This window comes from Callospermophilus lateralis, chromosome 6, assembly GCF_048772815.1.
Source record: "Callospermophilus lateralis isolate mCalLat2 chromosome 6, mCalLat2.hap1, whole genome shotgun sequence".
In the NCBI taxonomy this organism is placed as follows: domain Eukaryota; kingdom Metazoa; phylum Chordata; class Mammalia; order Rodentia; family Sciuridae; genus Callospermophilus; species Callospermophilus lateralis.
Window position 1 is genome coordinate 140,507,956 of NC_135310.1, and position 18,245 is coordinate 140,526,200.

At 39.0% G+C, this 18,245-nt stretch overlaps 1 protein-coding gene across 3 annotated transcripts in view; it reads left to right on the forward strand.

Moving 5' to 3' along the window:
- Nucleotides 1-1,234: 1,234 nt before the first annotated feature.
- The window catches only part of Ripk1 (receptor interacting serine/threonine kinase 1), a 35,380-nt gene continuing 18,369 nt past the window's right edge, over nt 1,235-18,245 (forward strand). The window contains exons 1-6 of one of the 3 annotated variants that reach the window (XM_076859130.1): nt 1,235-1,323; nt 8,199-8,420; nt 9,549-9,705; nt 11,870-12,007; nt 13,867-14,095; nt 15,874-16,023. In XM_076859130.1, coding sequence (XP_076715245.1) covers nt 8,269-8,420; nt 9,549-9,705; nt 11,870-12,007; nt 13,867-14,095; nt 15,874-16,023 — 826 coding nt within the window. In that variant the 5' untranslated portion in view covers nt 1,235-1,323; nt 8,199-8,268. Of the gene's footprint in view, nt 1,324-1,924; nt 1,989-8,198; nt 8,421-9,548; nt 9,706-11,869; nt 12,008-13,866; nt 14,096-15,873; nt 16,024-18,245 lie in introns of those variants that run through there. The other 2 variants (XM_076859131.1, XM_076859132.1) reach the window with 2 other exon arrangements.

An 18,245-nucleotide genomic window follows, 5' to 3' on the forward strand; every position in this document is an offset into this window, starting at 1 on the left:
TTTTATGTGCTTATCTGCATGGCCAGGCATCTGTTCAGATCTTTTGCTTATTTTAAATCAGATTGTGCATTTTATTGTTGCTTCTGACAGGTTTTTTTTTTTTTTTTTTTTTGCTGGGGATAGGAGATAAGAGACCTTTATCAGGTATGTCTTTTGTTAATATTTTCTTCATGTCGGGAGCTTATTTTCTCATTCTCTTGACATAAATCTTTTTTACAATATGTAAACATTGTCTATATACTTGTGTAACTTTTTTTAAACTATTTTTTTTTTAGTTGTCAATGGACCTTTATCTATTTAGTTTTATGTGGTGCTGAGGATTGAATCCAGTGCCTCACACATGCTAGGCAGGCCCTCTGCCACTGAGCCATAACACCAGCTCAATTCTGTAACTTTTTAAAAAATGTACCTTTAGGTGTTGGGTTATCAAACCCAAGGCCTCCCACATGCTAAGCAAGTGCTCTACCACTGAGCGCCCTAAAACTTCCTATAATTAATAGCAAGCATTCCTATTTTGCTTGAGTCTTCACAATTACCATTTTCAAGAGCTGAAAGTAATCATCCCAGTTCTTCCTCGACAGCCCCACTTTACAGATGAATGGTAATTTGCCTATGGTTTTAGCATACCTAACCCACAAGCTGGGAACCCCCCTGGTTTGGTTCCTCCACTGGAACCCACCTAGGGCTTTCCTCTAGGCCAAGCTCTCTCCTCTGCAGCCGAGATTTCCTCTTTTCTCTTCGAAACTAGCTTGAAAACAAGGCTGAGGCGCGATCCTTTAAAATGGAGTTTGGAGTGTCTCACTATTTTTTGTGACTCTGTATTCAGGAATTTGTATTCAAGAAATATCAGCCACCTGGCGGAAAAAACGGAGAATGAGCTTTTCACTCGGGCTGCACAAGAAGGGTGGAGACAGAACCGTTTCCGCCCTCGAGTACGTCACGGCTCCACAACTCCCGGGTTCAACTCCGGGTTTATATAAGGCGTGGTCGGCGCGGCCACTCGCCTAGCGTCCGTTGCGCGGCTCTCCAGCCGGCCCGCATCTCCGGGATCGGTGCTGGACCGGAGCACTAAGTGAAGCTGGACTCTGCTGGACGACGGAGGCGCGGGCCAGGACGCGGTGAGGTGGAAGGCGCGGGCTGTCACTCAGCTGGGCTGTCGCTGCGACCGGCCGAGCTCGGTCCCCTGTGGTACTCGCGTCGGGGCTCGAGTGCGCTCCCCAGCCCTCTCCGGCGAGGCTGCTGCGGTGTGGGAGTGACTCCCGACTTTCCTACCGCGGCTCAGTCCCTCACCTGGGCCTCGGGAAGTTTGCAGCGGAAACGAAAGTAAGTAGCTTTAGAGGAGCTTTTGCACCCAGGCTGGGCGGTCACTGCGCTTCTCCGCGGCGGGCTTCCCGGAAGGGGCGTGGCCGCGCAGTCGCGGGGGGGTGGGCGGGGTTTCTGGAGCCCGAGGGTTTCGGGAAGTCGTGCCTCGCGGCTAGCGGGCTCCTGCAGGCAAAGCGGCCTGGGCGCGCCTTTCTTGTAGGGGTTTAAGTTCAAGTCGTGACAAGGCCAGGTGTCTGACCCACGTTGTGGTGACACAATGGAGCCGACGCTTTATGGTTATCGTTTTGGTGGGGGTGATGAGGTATTATTGCAGTTATCTTTAAGAGAAAGGGCCATGCTCTTGCTATACTATAAATGTCCCTAGTTGCGACTTCTTACCAACCCTTTGAAAGGGCCTTTAACTAATTGCACTTGGGCTTACAGAAGGTTGCAAACACAACCTAAAGCATGTGGGTATAATCTTAGCTGTGAGATGGCAAATGCGGAAGGAGCGGTCCACAGCCACAGCGACAAAAAAGGGATGAATTGTCCCAACTGTGGGTGACTTCTTTGGTGGCATTTGCTTTTATGAAGTGCTGCAGATCCTCTTCAGGGTTTGGAAAAGAAGAAACGGCATCATGTTCACACAAGCTTTGATCAGCCTCGCCAAGAATGAGTGGGTGGAGGTACGGGTTCATTCTGGTTGCCTTTGTTTATTTGACTCCTCCTTGCTTAGGACTCCTGGGCAAAGCATGAAGCTGTTTGAATCAAGGAACTTTGCATAAATCCTTTAGTTTTGAGACCACTTATTAATTCTTACCTGATTTACACTTGAAGAAACCAAGACAGGGAATGAACTGGGAAATGTAGAGTGACTTTTTACTCATCTATATTTTGTGAAGAATAAGGAGGCAGTGGTGACCACTTAGAAAAGTGGAATACTGTAGCTCTTCTATACACAAAAAGAGACTAGCCTATTTTAAAGTGGAATTTAGAGAAAATAGCAGTAATAAATTTAATTATAGTTTCCTATCTGCACTATATTGAGTCCTAGAGATATGTTATACTTCCAGGATTGTGATTATTAATGAGCGTTAAGAAGTGTCAACTTCCAAACTGGGCAAGGTACTGTTTGTACATAATGTGTTAATACCACCTATATGATCTGGAACTTGAAAATATAGCTTCCTGTGCTTTGGTTGGATATTATATTCTGGCAGAAATAGCTGATTATATTAATGTATAGAATATCAATTTTGGACCATATTTTTCATGTTTTTAAAAATTAGTCTGTACACTCCCCATATTTCAAAATGCATATTAATATAGACAGGAAAGACTGTAAGATTGGATCTTTGTATCTGGACTTTTCCAAAGACAAATTATTGGTCATGAGAAGTAGCATGTCATAGGAGAACTGATTTGGAATTTTGAGAGAAGGGACAAGGTTTGAGTCTAGGATCTGCCACTTCGTGTGAATTATTTAACCCTGAATCTTAAGTTCCTTCACTTGTAAATTGAAAAGGTGATGATGATGATGATAATAAAATTGACTTCACAGGGTCATAATGTGCCAATAATATGATCATGTTTACTTAAATACTTTTTTGATTTTGTCTTTTGCTGGTGGACATTTGGCTCTTCCTTGCTCAACTCTTTCTAGGCAAAGCATTAGGCTGTTATAATCAGAGAACCTTGGAGAAGCCCTCTGGTCTTGTTGGATACCTGAGTAAAATCAGAGTTCCATTAGCAGAGAAGTGAGACACTGGCAGACAATCAACATTTTCTGTCACACTTCCTTATGTATGGAAAATGGGGGGAAATTAATTAGATTAACCATTTAAAGGTAAATATGCATATTTTGATAATTAAACTTATCCTGACTTAGAGGGTAAATGAGAAATTTCTTGGGAATTTTCATTAATTTTAGTGGAAAAAAATGCTTCCCTGCATCCTTCGATTAATATGAGTTTATCTCAAAATAATAACAAATCCCATTAAAAGGATGCAATTAGTTGAAATTAGTTATGGCACTAATAATGGCTAGTTTGCCTTCATTAATACTCTGTAACATGCCATTATGATATGGCTTTCTAACCTAAATTCATTGTGGGTTTTTTTGGCCCTTGGGTATTCCTCACTCCTCACAAGACGTGGCTAAATAAATTTGAATTGGAGTTGGAGGCAGTGCATACCACATTGGAATTGAAGGCACTTTCCTAGTGTATGTGAAATCATGAGTTCAATCCCAATCATCAGTAATATAAGGCTGAATCATTTGTGGGGAAATAAAGGAGGAAAAACACTAAGAAGAAATCATTGAAATCAGCCAAATACAAATAAGATTAAGATCAGACTAAAGTAGCAAACCGCAAGACCATATGGAGAACTGATTGGGTCAAGAGCCAAGCTCATGAAGTCTAGTGAACCTGCCCAGAGGCCTTCTTCCCCAAGATGCATCATGCATCCGGGAAGCTTGGAGGGCCTAGTATTGGCAAGTTTGAGGAAATGTGGTCTGAGGTGAAGGAGAGATTCCAAATAAAAATCATAAAAGTTGAAATTGTATACCCAAATGGGCGTATTTCAGGACCTGATTGGTAATTTCTTGACTGTTTAAGTATTTTTCATGTTATTTAACATTCTTATACAGTCTTATTTTTAAAAACTGATACACTTAACACTAGGGATGGGGCATAACTTATTCTTTACTCTGTACCTATATACATTGTTTTACATGCTTTTTCTGTTCTATGTAGTGTAACTGGGAACATCACTATATATCAACATCTCAGATTTAATTCCTCAGAGTCAAGAACTACTGAATCAAGGAATTATCCCTTCTTTAAAACACAATTTTATTATAAACATAATTTGTGTTTATTGTATACAGTAAAAGTGTAAAGTAAAAAACTATTTATTTCCCTATAGTTCAGGTAATAATCCTGGCTAATATTTGGATGTCTTTCTCTATGTCTTTTTTCCTATATATGTGCATACACACACACACACACACACACACACACACACACACACACACATCTGTTTACACACAAAAAATGTTTACAGATTTATTCTTTGAAAACAATTGATATGTAATATTCTATCTTATGATTATGCTATAACCCATTTAATTATTTTCTTTGTTCTTGGACAGTTAAATAATTCTTTTTTTAATAATAGCTATCCATTTAATGATCAGTTGGCACATATTAAGATTCTGTTAGACAGTGGAAACAGTGCCACAACAGGTTTTTGATTTTTTGTTTGTTTGTTTGCCTTCTGTGAGCTTCATTAGAAATAATTCTCAAATAACAGTTGTCTTAACTTTCAGGGGAGAGGTACAGGGTGCTGTGAAAATCTCTAAACAGAAAGATGTAGCATGACTCTTTTCAGGAAATGCAGTTTCACTGAGACCTGACAGATGAGCAATCTCTAGTCAGGCAAGAGGTTGGCAGGAAAAGGTTGGGACAAATTACCATCATGAGATAGGAAAGACCACATGCCCCAGTGAATCTATGGTAAATGAAAAAGGAAGGCCTAGAATGAATGTTATATCTTTTATGCTTTCTATCTCTCCCTCACCCCCAATTTTATTCTCACATGGATTGCCCAGTGGGGATCTGCTGGCATTCTCAAAGCCAGAAAAAAGGAATCAATTTAGATAAATAAATGTGGCCACGTAACCACACGATGAGGCTAATCATAGCCACAACCAATAAATGTGTTTTCCCATATTTTTCCTCATGTTATCCTTACCAGTCCTCTGATGAAGTCATCATTATTTACTTTTGCAAATGAGGAAGTTGAAACCTAAGTAAGTTCCCCAAGATCATAGAGCTAATGAATTACAGAGCCAAAGTTCATGTAAGAAGAAGGCCCATGCCCTTTGCACTGCCATGATGGCTCCTTGCTATGTCATCTCCAGCACTGGCCTCACCCTTTCTCTTCCTCAGCCTTCATCCCTTTTTCTTGTCAGCCTCCCCATCCTCCCCTCCCTGTGCCTGTCCCATTGATCCATTTTTTTCTCTTGTGCTTCCTTTCTCTTGGCAATGCCTTGCATAACAGGGAAGATGCCCGTAGGGTTAGTCTAAGGTGTTGAGGTGAGGGCATCATCTGCTTAACCTTTCTATAAGATGTAGAAGGTTGCTTATCTGAGCTGTCTGCACCAGGCCATTGGACAAGACGGTAAGTAGCCCAGGCATTTTTAGAATGTCTGCTCCCCAAGGTACTTTTTAAACTTCCTGCCTTCTAACACTTGATTAGGAAAACATCAAATAAGGTGCAAAGTTAAAAAGATTTTACAGTGTTTGCTCATATATCTGCTATCAGTACAGTTTTACTCTGCTTTATCACATCGCTATCTCCTCTATTAATCTGTGAGTCTAATTTTGGGGGGGGGCAGAAATGGTCATTCTTTGTTTCCCAGGCTGGCCTTGAACTCATGATTCTCTTCTGCCTCAGCCGATTACAGATGTGGGTCACTGCACCCAGCTATGTGATTTTTTTTGCATGCATTTTAAATTAAATTGTAGATATCAGTACCCATCCCTCCAAATACTGCAGCATGCATGCTGCAACTAAAATTCAGTATATTTATAGTTTGTTCTTTTGGTGTAATATTTATCTGCAGTTTTAAAAGTGCAGTTATTCCTTGGTATCGTTAGGAGACTGGTTTCAGGACCCGCTTTATACCAAAATCCACAATGCTCAAGTCCCCTATATGAAATGGCATAGTATTTACATAGAATCTACACACATCTTCCCATGTACTTTATTTTTAATTTTTTTTTGTAGTTATAGATGGACAGCATGCCTTTATTTTGTTTGTTTATTTTTATGCTGTGCTAAGGCTTGAATCCACTGCCTCACATGTGCTAAGTAAGCACTCTGCCACTGAGCTACAGCTCCAGTCCCCCTTTTAAATCATTCCTAGCTTACTTATAATACCTAATACAATGTAAATGCTACTAAATAGTTATTATATTGTATTGCTCAGGGAATAATGACAAAGAAAAATGTCTGTACATGTTCAGAACAGATGCAGTGTTTTTTAAGAGTGTTTTTTGTTAGCAGTTGGTTAAATCCACCAATGCAGAACCCATGGATATGGGGGACCTACTGTACATATTCTGAGTGTTGGCAAAGGCATATGTGTGTGCATACCTAACCCTCATTGATATAATAGATTACCGTCACCCCAGAAAGCTCCCACAGGCTCCATCCCACTCATTCCTCCCCTCTCTCGGGCAACCAGAATACTTTTTCTACAATAGATTAGTTTTGTCTATTCTAGAACTTTATTAAAAAGAATTATAAAGTACATATACTTTTATAATCATCCTTCATTCGGCATTGTTTTTTTTTTCCATTTCTATGCTGTTTTTTGTATCAGTAGTTCAACTCCTTTTTATTGGTGAGTAATCATATTTTGTGTGAATATAGCATGGCTTGTTTACCATAGTCCTCTTGGAAAGCGTTTTCCACTTTGAGGCTATCATGAATAATGCTACTCTGAACGTTGCCTTTTGGACAAATATTTTATTTTCTCTTGTGCATGGAATTGCTGGGTCATATATACATGTATGTTTAATTTTATAAGAAGCTATCAGACCTTTTTCTAAAGTGTACCAATTTATACTCCTATCAGTTTATGAAAATTCCAATTGTGTTATATCTTTATCAGTATTTGTCACTGTTGGTATTTTTAATTTTGGATGTTCTGGTAGTCATATATTGGTGTTTATGGTGACTCACTGTGGGATTTTATTCTTCATTTCACTTTGGAGAAAATCAGTGAATATGAAGGGGTAGAAGAAAAAGGAAGAAGATTGAAGCAAATAGTTCCACTTTGAGATCTGATGCAGACAGCCACATTCTCTAAATCCTTTCTTTTTCACATCTTCCTATCCCAAGTGCATTATTCTTTGTATAGTCTTCTAATTCCTACTTCAGCTCATAATTGCTTTAAACCTGTTTGTTTTTTAATTCTCTTCAATAGTTTAGTTGTCTGAAATTCTTAAGCTTATTTGGTGCCTGGTACTGCTATTTATTTGTTGGACCTGGCTCATAGTGAACTTTTTCTTTTGTGGTTTATAATTTTGGATTGGGAGCTCCTATTAAATTAAGTGCCTTTTTTTTTTGTTTTGTGAGGGTTCTATCTGGCCTGATTATGAGGGTGTTTGTTGGCTTCAGCTATCTGGCCACTTTCTACATAAAAGTTCTTAGTTTGGGAGATACCAGCCTGAAGAAGATGGTCAGGATCCTCTAAATTTGAAGCCCAAATTTGGAGACAGGCTCAAGTTATGAATTTTTTTAATACCCCATGCCTAGTCCTGGACTCTGTATTCGTTGGCTAATGGGCTGCCTTTTTTCTAGCCTGTCATTCCATTGAGGAGTAGCACACTTTGGAGAATCATATTAAGGTGGGGTCTTCATTCCAGTCCTCTTTTCTTGCATGCCCCCATCTCACCTCCTGTCCCTAGTGGGGTTTAAACCCAACATCTAGTTGACAAGGTTGGCAGTGCCCTTCAGGGTCTCCATGTGGGCAGTGCCCCTCATCCTATGCCCAGTTTGTTTTCTGTTCCTGAAATTCTTTTTCCTTTCCACTGAGCTCAGCTATCACTGGAGTAGATATTTGACACCTGTTATCCAATATATCAAGGTCCTTTGTAGCAGGAACGTTTAAAATTTTTTTTCTAGTGCTCCATATTGCTGGAAAATGACAAGTCTGAGGGAATAAAAGTTACAGTCTTCTTTGATTCTTTGAAAAACAACTCATTTTAAAGATTATGTCTATCCTCAAAAAAAAAAAAAAAAAAATCAAAGGTCCACCAAGCATGTGACTTTTTGAATCATGATCTTTTTGCCCTGAGATATTCTTTCTCTTTTATTTATAGGGTCCAGCACTGAGAAATAAACAAAGTAGTTTTTTGGGGCACATTCTGAGTATTCAGAAGGCAACCAGACATGTCCTTGGATGACATTAAGATGAACTCCAGTGACCTCCTGAAGAAAGAAGATCTAGACAGCGGAGGCTTTGGGAAGGTGTCCTTGTGCTTTCACAGAACCCATGGATTAGTGATCCTGAAAAAGGTGTACACGGGGCCCAAGTGCACTGAGTGAGTTGGGAGCAGAGGTGGGTGGGCCACACTCCCTGCTGACCACAGAAAGTGGCTATCAAGGACAGTACAGGTTTCAGGATGAGTCAGAACCTGATGTGAGTCTTGATACACCAGCTCTATGTCAGGGGTAATGGTTACTCTTACTATTATCATTATCTCTAGTGATGTTTCTGAGGCTAGTTAGTGAAAACTAGGACATAATAGAAGAGAAGTGCAGGGGAAAAAATTAAAAAGAGAGAAGGAGATGAGGGAGGCAATGGATATGTGAGGTGTTTAGTCAGCTTGGCTAACCCCAACTTAAAAAGAAAAGGAAACTTAAAGGAGGAAAAGGAGGAGTTTCCTCCCAACTTAAAGGAGGAAAGATTTATTTTGGTTTTAGAGGGCTCAGTCCAAGGTCAGCTGACCATGGCAGTGGGAGCATGTGGTGGAGGATGCTACTGGCCTCATGGCAGCTGAGGAAGCAGGGTGGGTGGGAAGGGCCCCAGGGATACAGTACACCTTTCAGAGGCAAGCCCCCAATAAATTACCTTTTCTAACTAGGCTACTTTCAATAGCACCACCAGCTGGGCAAGGTTTCAATACAGGAGCCTTTGAGGCTCATTCTAGATCCAGAGGAATCAGTGAAAGTAGGCTTACTTGTTTGCTTCATGTTTGGGGTAAGGACCAGCCCTAAATATTTAAAAAAAAAAAAAAAAAAAAAAAGACCATATATAAAAAGGGCCAAGAAGCCTGTTTTTAAAGCAATCAGTGGAGTGTTTTTTTTTTTTTTAACCTGTCTCTTCTTTTTAAAGTAATTATATAAGAGAGGCCTTCTTTTATTGGTCTGTCCAGAATAGTCTTCATCTGGCCATGTTGCTGCTATTGGTGCACTTTTTGTTCATTGATTTACGTGTCTTGAATATCCACTGCCAGTTACTGGGAAGGAAGGGTGCAAAGACGAAAGAGAAGCCTCTCTGCTTTGTAAGGCTCATGGTCTGTATCTGAAAGAGATCAGTATGGTTCCCAGTGTGACTGAAGCATGTGAGATGTGACATATTACAGGTGCAGAAATGCATACATTCCCAGGTGCTGAGGGAGAAGGGGCCAGATGTGCCCCGCTCAGCATAGCATCTTTCCCGCCCACAGGTACAATGAGTCGCTCCTTGAGGAGGGGAAGATAATGCACAGACTGAAGCACAGTCGGGTGGTGAAGCTCCTGGGCATCATCATAGAAGAAGGGGACTATTCCCTGGTGATGGAGTACATGGAGAAGGGAAACCTGATGCAGGTGCTCAAGGCCCAGGTAGAGGACATTTTGTAGTGCACTGGGTGCTGGCTCTATGGCTAGAAGTGGGGAGTTCATTTATGGCTCTCCGGTCTAAAATAGTATCTTGGTGAATTGCCTCGTAGTTTGGATTATCTTAAGTTAGTCCCTCAGTAGCACCTCCTTGCCATTCCCCACACAGAAGGTTGTCTTTCCTTTTCTCAAGCCACCTATAGACCTCTGTGTCACCACTTGAAAGGTCCCCTATGTGTCTTGCTGCTGCAGTTGACTTTTTACCAGACCTGCCAGCCTTTCCATGGCTCACACTGCAGAGAGAGGCCTGTCTTCAGAAGCACATGGTCTGATATGGGGCATTTGTGTGAGAGATAACAAGTATGGGTTGATCAATGAAAGCATATACACTCTTGTGACATATAAGATGGAATATTAGCAATTGCACTTCGATACTATTTAAGAAGCCTTTATTATAGGTTAAATACAGAACATAAGCCACAACAACATTGGATAAGATTTAAAACAGGAAAATAAAACTTGTTTATTACTAAACCCAAATAATTCTAAAATGTTTTTGAAAGTTTATGTAACTACTAAGATCAAGCTCTTGGGCTAGCTCCTGAGTAATGCAGAGCAAATATGATTCCAGCAAGTAAAAGAAGGCAGGTAAATAAGTGGTAGTGTTTTAATAAACACCGATAGTCTGTTGTAAAGCAGAGGAGAAGCCCCTACCCCAACTGGGATAGATAAGAGAGGCTTCCATTCTGAAGGACAAATAGAAGGTTTGAAGCAGACAATTAGGGAATAAGTGTTCCAGGCAGAGAGAAGGCAGGTGCAAAGGAAAAGGGTGCCTGATCTGCAGAACTGCAACATCCGGTGTGGCCAGTATACATCACATGTGAGGAATAGTAGGATGTGGCTGCCTTTATAGCAGATATTCCCCCTTTTCTACCTTCTACCTCCACTCTATAACTGCTACTCAATAGGCTTCTCTCAAAAATACAAAGAGGATAAAAGATGTCACTTATACACATTGTATTGTCCTTTGACCAGATTGCTGTCCTTCTCCAAACGAGGTAAGGTGGACTGCTTGAAAGAAGTAGGCACTTTGATTGGGAGATAAGTCATTTGTCACAGGAGGCATTCTTTAGGATCATGCAATGATAAAGTGCACCAGTCAGAGCTCAGGAAGAAAGTTAGGAGGATCCAAGAGAGGAGCAGGAGAGGGGTGGGTAGGAAAGCAACTTTACTTGCTTGACTTTTTTTTTTTTCTAAACCCAAAATTGTACCAAAGAAGAAGGGAATGGATCTCATCTGCTTTTATGTGATGGTGACCCAACTAATGATGCTGTAGTTCAGCTACATTATGTGATAAATATGGTGTGAGGGGTAGACATGGAAATCTAATTCTGTCATTTAAATGTTTTTCCTGTTAACCAACAACCAGTGTACCTAGATTTTCAATGTTTAGCAAAATTAAAATTCAGCTACTAAAATGAAGCTAGAATTGTTTATACAAACATGATGTTGATATAACTAGAATATAACTTTAAGTAAGAGTGACCTGAGATTCTACAAACACCTAAAGGGTCTGATACCAATTCAATAAATAGATATTAATTCACTTCAGCATAGTTTTAGAAACAATACATATTGCACAGATTTTTACATGGTTGTAATCAGTGTGAACATATTTCCTTATATTCTTTTCTTTTTGTCTTTAACATTATTTTACATGACCGTTTCCTTGACATTTTTCATGTAGTCAGTACAGATAACAGTATCACATTATAGGTGTATGCCATAGAAAATGTTTGTACATATGTTATTCATTCAAATGGTCTAGGTGCCATTCTATGTACTGAAAATACAATCATAAATAATAACAATAATGTGACTTTGTTCACAAGGAATATAATCTTATAATATTTTTGTATGCTACAAGATTGACATTGAATTTTTGCTTTTACACTGATAAAATATGACATCAATACCTTTTCTCCCTTGGAATGGAATCTTTCTTGAAGGGAAACTTGTGTCACCATAACAGTAGTACTGCAGAGCATCTGGAGAGAGGAAACCTGGTGACTCAGTTCTCAGATTTAGTGCCACCACTCTTCAGTGGAATAGTGGCTCTGGTCAGTTTGATTACCTTGCCATTTCATAGACTTACTATCGCTTGTTTTAGATCAGTATCCCACTCTCTGTCAAAGGAAGGATAATTGTGGAGACCATTGAAGGAATGTGTTACTTACATGGAGAAGGTGTCATACACAAGGACCTGAAGCCCGAAAATATCCTTGTTGATGATAATTTTCACATTAAGGTAAACTATAAGCTATAGTGTTCTAGAAGGTTGGGTAATTTTGGTTGAGTAATTTCAGTTATAATTTTCCACTGAAAATCCATTTTTACAGATGGAAAAAGAAAATTGATTTTACAAAAATTAAGGTGAGGGGCTGGGGATATAGCTCAGTTGGTAAAGTGCTTGTCTTGCATGCACAAGGTCCTGCGTTCAATCAGTTCAAGCACTGCCAAAAAAAGAAAAGAAAAGAAAGAAAAAAAAATTAAGGTGAAAGTAAAAAATAAAATAAAATAAGCTAAATTTCAAAGCAGAAAATTTTGATGCCCAAATGGCCATTTTGCTGCTGATAAAGGAAGACCTGGCTCAACATATAATTGGCGATGGTGCTGTCATATGGCTTTACCAGGGATTGAAAGGACAGATGCAGATTTGATGGGGTTGGGAGATAAGTGTAAGGATGTGACTAATGTCATTTTGGGAGTAGTGCAATTGATTGGAGTAGGCTAGAAAAACACTTTCCTAGGTTTTGGTTTTTTTCCTCTGTTAGGTTTTGAGATACAACATTCAAGAGTTGCCCCCTTCACTCTAGAATGGGCCATCTGCCTCATCATTTTTCCAGGGAATCTATGTTGAGATTCCTTTCTGGAAATGCAGGGGAATCCAGAGGGGTGCGTGTGGAAAATCCTTAGAACTTTGATATGACTAAGAGTCAGATCTGCAGCAAATCAACCATTTGGGCAGCAAAAACTTCTCTTTTGAAAAATAGCTGATTTAAAAAGTATCTATTTCCTTTTGAAAATATTCTTTTCATTGTAGTAAAGGGAACAGAGAAAGGGAACCTTCTTTTATTCACTCACGAGCAAGATTTAACTACAGGAGCAACAGATCGAATTGGTTTTGGCAGCTGGAATCCAGGTACAAGTACCTGGAAGAAGGGCTGAGGTTGTAGCTCAATGGTAGAGAGTTTCCTAGCATGTGCAAGGCCCTGGGTTTAATTCCCAGAACCACAACAAAACAAAACAAAGAACCTGAAAGGGGAAGCAGCGTTAGGGGAAGAACTCAGGACTTGCCTACAAGAATCTGTTCTAATCCTTTGTTCAAGTCTTGGACAGATTTTTATTCTCATATCTTTAAATTCTTTCTTTAAATTAATAGCCTTTCTCTTATATTCTGGGTTAAAATCTGCCACTTTTAGATAATCACTTGTTGTCATTCATCCCCAAATGCTTGCTTGAATTCCTAGAGAAAAAAATGGAACTGTCACTTTTGCTAGTTTATTCTGACGTTTTAGCTTGCCACTTCCTTCTTTGCTCTGTGTCTGACCTTGGTATTTTTCTCTGCTTTTCTTCTTGTTTTTTTTTTTTCCTCCTCCTCCTTCCCATATCATTTTTTCTTAGGTTCAGATACCCAACAAGATCACAGTCTTTATGCTCAGTGTGTCTTGATCCATGGAAACATGCATCCAATGGGCCTCTGGACACCATTTGGGGAAATAGAAGGTGTAGTACCCATTCTCCCGTCAGCTACGTAAATCTGCTGAGAAGAAAGTAATGTTTTTCCACCCAGCCCTAGAAATAACTGAAAAAAACATGCAGAATGAACCCAATTTGTTACTGTCATGTCAGGAATGCTTCTGCTTTCCCCTGCCCTTTTATTGCATAAGAATCAAGATACAGAATTTCATGTGAACATTTCTTGGGGAAGATTTTGCATGTCAGTGAGGAAACACATTTCTTTGAATGTGTTCAGAAGCTATTTTAAACCTGCCCAATGTAACCATTTCTGTTCCTCACATCTGTTAGATAAATCCCAAATTGAAAGCCAAATCTGAGTTGCTTATAGACTTCACACAGTGATTGTGTTGGTTTGATCTTTTGCAGATAGCTGACCTCGGTGTTGCTTCCTTTAAGACGTGGAGCAAACTGACTAAAGAGAAACACAATGAGCAAAGGAAAGTGAACAGCAACTCTGTGAAAAATGGCGGCACCCTCTACTACATGGCCCCGGAGCACTTGAATGACATCAATACCAAACCCACAGAGAAGTCAGATGTATACAGCTTTGGCATAGTTCTTTGGGCAATATTTGCAAATAAGGAGCCATATGAGAGTAAGACATTTGTAGAGGAGTGGGATTTTCTTATTAATCTAAATAATTATGTGAAATAATAGCCTTCAAGGAAATCAGTTAAGATTTATAATTTTTTGTTCATTTAATGGCAATTTGTCCTACCGGACTTTGAGTTCCATGAGGGTTAGTGCCACATCTGATTTAGTCACTGTCATTTCCTCAGCGTCAACACACATACTGCCTAGAACACAGTAGGTACTTAGAAAATTTGTGTTCAGTGAATGAGTAATTCCATTTTAGGAATCCAAGATCTCAGATGAATAGGCACCTTGATAATGTATCTAACCTTTGGAAGTGCTATAAAATTTCTGGACTCTTCCTGGACAGAAAATTTGCTTATTTCTCCTTGTGAGGATTTAGCATACTATTGGCATACATTTCATACTGACACTCATTCACTTTGCCCTTCATTCAGAATTAATTTTTTTTTCCAGTACTTACTGTGGGTACTTTATTGAAAAAAATAAAGATGATTAAGTTGTGGTTCATGCAAAAGAACAGATACGTAAGTGGTCATTCTTCCAGTTGAAGTATATAAACTAATGGACATTTTCCTATATATTCTTTCTGGATGATTATCAGCTTCTGTGGTTTAATATTGTTTCTTTGCTGATGCCTCTGAAATGTCTGTCTCTGGCCCTTGCCTGGATATCCACCTGCCTGTTAGATCCATTACACACACCAGAGGGATCTCCAAAGCACATTCTCATAAATAGATCCACAGTTTGTAAGTTCTTATAGGTCACTCTAGCTTCAGAAAATATCTTCACTATTACCTTAGAGTCATCTCAGACTCAACCTTGCCCCTTATCTCCCACATCCAGGAAGATCTCAAAAGCTATAAATTTAAGGTGTATGTGTATGGTTTATACACACACACACACACACACACACACACACACACACACAAGTCAAGATACATCTTTAATCCATTCTTTCTGTCACCACTAGCTTCTGTCTAGTTCAGACCCTTTGTATTTCTGCCAAAGGCTCCTGTGCTGTCCACCATTCACATGGCAGCCAAAATAGTCATCTTAAAAGGCAAACACAACCATTTTATTCCCCTATTTAAAATCCTTCCAAAATTTTTCATGGCCTTTAGGATTAAGCTCAGATTCCTCAGTATGGAATATGAGGCCCTTTATAATCTGACCTTTGCCTCTCCCTCCTTTGTCAGTATGCCCAGTTTTACCAAACTAGTAATTTCTGGGCTGCATCATGATTTTTGTTAACTACCTCCCCTACCTCCAGTCTCTTCATTCTCCTTCTCTGGCCTGGAATCATCCTCCATAAATGGGCCCTCCTTCCCCATTTACCTGGATAACTCCTGCTTATTTTTCTGGACTTAGCAAAACACCAGACCTTCTGTTCTAGTCATGATTGTGTTACCAGAGCCCCTTGTACTTAAACTGTCATTAAATGAGCTTCCTAAAGGTGAGGGCTGTCCTGTGTTTGCGTTTGTATTAAAATCTGGGAACTGCCATTGTCTTTACACATAAAATCCATTTTTTTTAACAGAAAGCAGCCATTGTTTTGAATTTTGTCCTTTAATCTTCAGAAACTAAATTGTTGTTTGATCATCTCTATGATGGAATATGTCAGCTTGTCACAAGGTCATTCTACCTCTACAGAACAAGGCTGCTATGCTAAAAGTTTACTAGATAGAGACAAATTTGTGTTATTATTCAAGTTCTGTCATCTTCTTGCCTGAAAGCAGGACCCAAAAGTCTTAACCAAAGATCCTCTTTGTCTTAAAGATGCTATCTGTGCAGAGCAACTTTTAATATGCATAAAATCTGGGAACAGGCCAAATGTGGAAGACATCATTGAGCACTGCCCAAAGGAGATCATCAGCCTCATGGAGCTCTGCTGGGAGACGAACCCAGAAGTTCGACCAACATTTCCTAGTAAGAGCATCTTTTGTGACTATGCAGGATACATTCCCCACATTGATTTTCCTAAGATAATATAAGGAATATGGTTTGAGTCCTCAGAAAACCAAGTAACACTTGTAGTTTTAAGCTGACTTCCTAGAATGTATATTCTTGAAAAGTTTGGTAGAATTCTCCCATAAAACTTTCTGGACCTGGAGATTTTTGTTTGTGTTTGGAGTGGGGGCTTAGTTTTTAAACTATGAAGTCAGTTTTCTTTAAGGACTACTCAAAAGATCTGTCTCATATTAGGGCAGTTGTGGTAGTTTATATTTTTTGAGCAAGTGGTTCACTTCATCTAAGTTATCAAGTTTATGTATAAAGTTGATTGTAGTATCTTTTATATTTTTGATGCTTGCAGAATCTAGTGATAACTCCTATTTCATTCCAGATATTAGTAATTCATGTCTTCTTTTTTTCGTTTCTGCTAGATTTTTATCAGTTCTACTAATCTTTATAAAGAATTAGTTTTGGCTTCATTAATTTATTGTTTTTCTGTTTTCTAATTCATTGGTTTCTATTCTTTATTATTTCCTTCCTTATGCTCAGTTTGTATTTATTTTGCAAGTTCTTGAGATTATTGATTTGAGACCATTTTCTTTTTTCTAATGTGTATATTATTGCTATAAATTTCCCTCTCAGCCCGGTTTTAGTTGTGCCCCCGAATTTTTGACATGTATTTTCATTTTCATTCAACTTCGTATATCTCTTTTTTTCATTGATCTTGAGACTTTCTCTTTGACCCATGTGTTATTTAGATGTGAGTTGTTTAGTCTCTTGAGTTTGGAGATTTTCTTGTCATCTCCCTGTTACTGATTTCTGGCTTGACTCCATTGTGGTCAGAGAACACATTCTGTGTGTTTTAGTACTCTCAAATTTGTTCAGATTTCTTCTATGAGTCAGGCTGTGGTCTGTCTTAGTACATGTTCTCTGAGCACTTGAGGAGACTACTTGAGTAGAATGGTCTTTAAATTAAATTAAATTCTGTTGGTCAATGGTGTTGTGTTCTTGGTCTTTGATGATTTTCTCTCTACTTGTTCTTTGAATATTAATAGGGGTATTTAAATTTCCAACTATAATTGTGAACTTGTCTATTTCTATGTTTAGTTCTGTCCTTCTTTGCTTTCCATATTTTGCATTACAATTGCTGTCTTCTTAGAGGGTTGATATTTTTATCATTTTATAAATGTCCCTCTTTATGTCTTTGTTAATTTTGTTTGCTCTGAAGTCTACTTTATTAGAGATTAATAGAGCCATTCTGCTTTCCCTTTGATAAATATATCTTTTCCATCCTTTCACTTTAAGATGCCTTTGTCATTATATGTCAAGTGAGTTTCTTCTGAAAAATTATAGTTGGGTCATGTTTTTTAAGTGTCTTCTTTTAATTGATGTACTTAGACCATTCACATTTGATGTAATGAGTGGTATGTTAGGGCTTATTCTGACATTTCATTTTGTCATCCATTTGTTCTTAATGTTTTTCATTCCCGTTTTTCATGTTAGTCAACTTTCCATTACCATAACAAAATATCTGAGACAATCATAAAAGGGAAAGGTTTATCTTGGCTCACAGTTTTACAGGTTTCAGTTTGCAGTTGGTTGTCCCCTTTGTTTTTGGGCCTGTGACAAGGCAGCACAGTCTTGGCAGGTAACACAGGTAACAAAACTATTCACCTCATAGCTGGGATTCGTAAGAGAGTGGAGAAGGAAGAGCCAGGTTCTGACATTCCCTTGAAGGATATGCCCTCAGTGACCTAACTTGCTTTCAGTAGACTTCACTTTCTGAAGGCTTCACATCTCCCCCAATAGCACCACAGGTAAAGGACTGTGCCTATAAAAAATGGACCTTTCAGGGACATGAAGATCTAAACTACAACATTTTTCCTGCCTTCTTGGGGGTGTTTGAACACATGTTAAAATTCCACTTTGATTCATCTACAGTGTTTTTGTTGTATTTCTATGTGTGGTTTTTTAAATGGATATGCCAGTTATTACATTACCTATATATATCAGGCTACTAATGGTGTCACTTCACCAGTTTGAATGTAGTGTAGGAACCTTAATGTCCCTTACTTCCCTTTACTTTCTCCTGTATATAATCTTGAATATTTCCCTTACATAGGTTTAGAACCCAATAGTAGATGGTGCTATCATTTTGCTTTAGTTGTCATAATTTAGAAAATTCAAGAGGAGAAGGA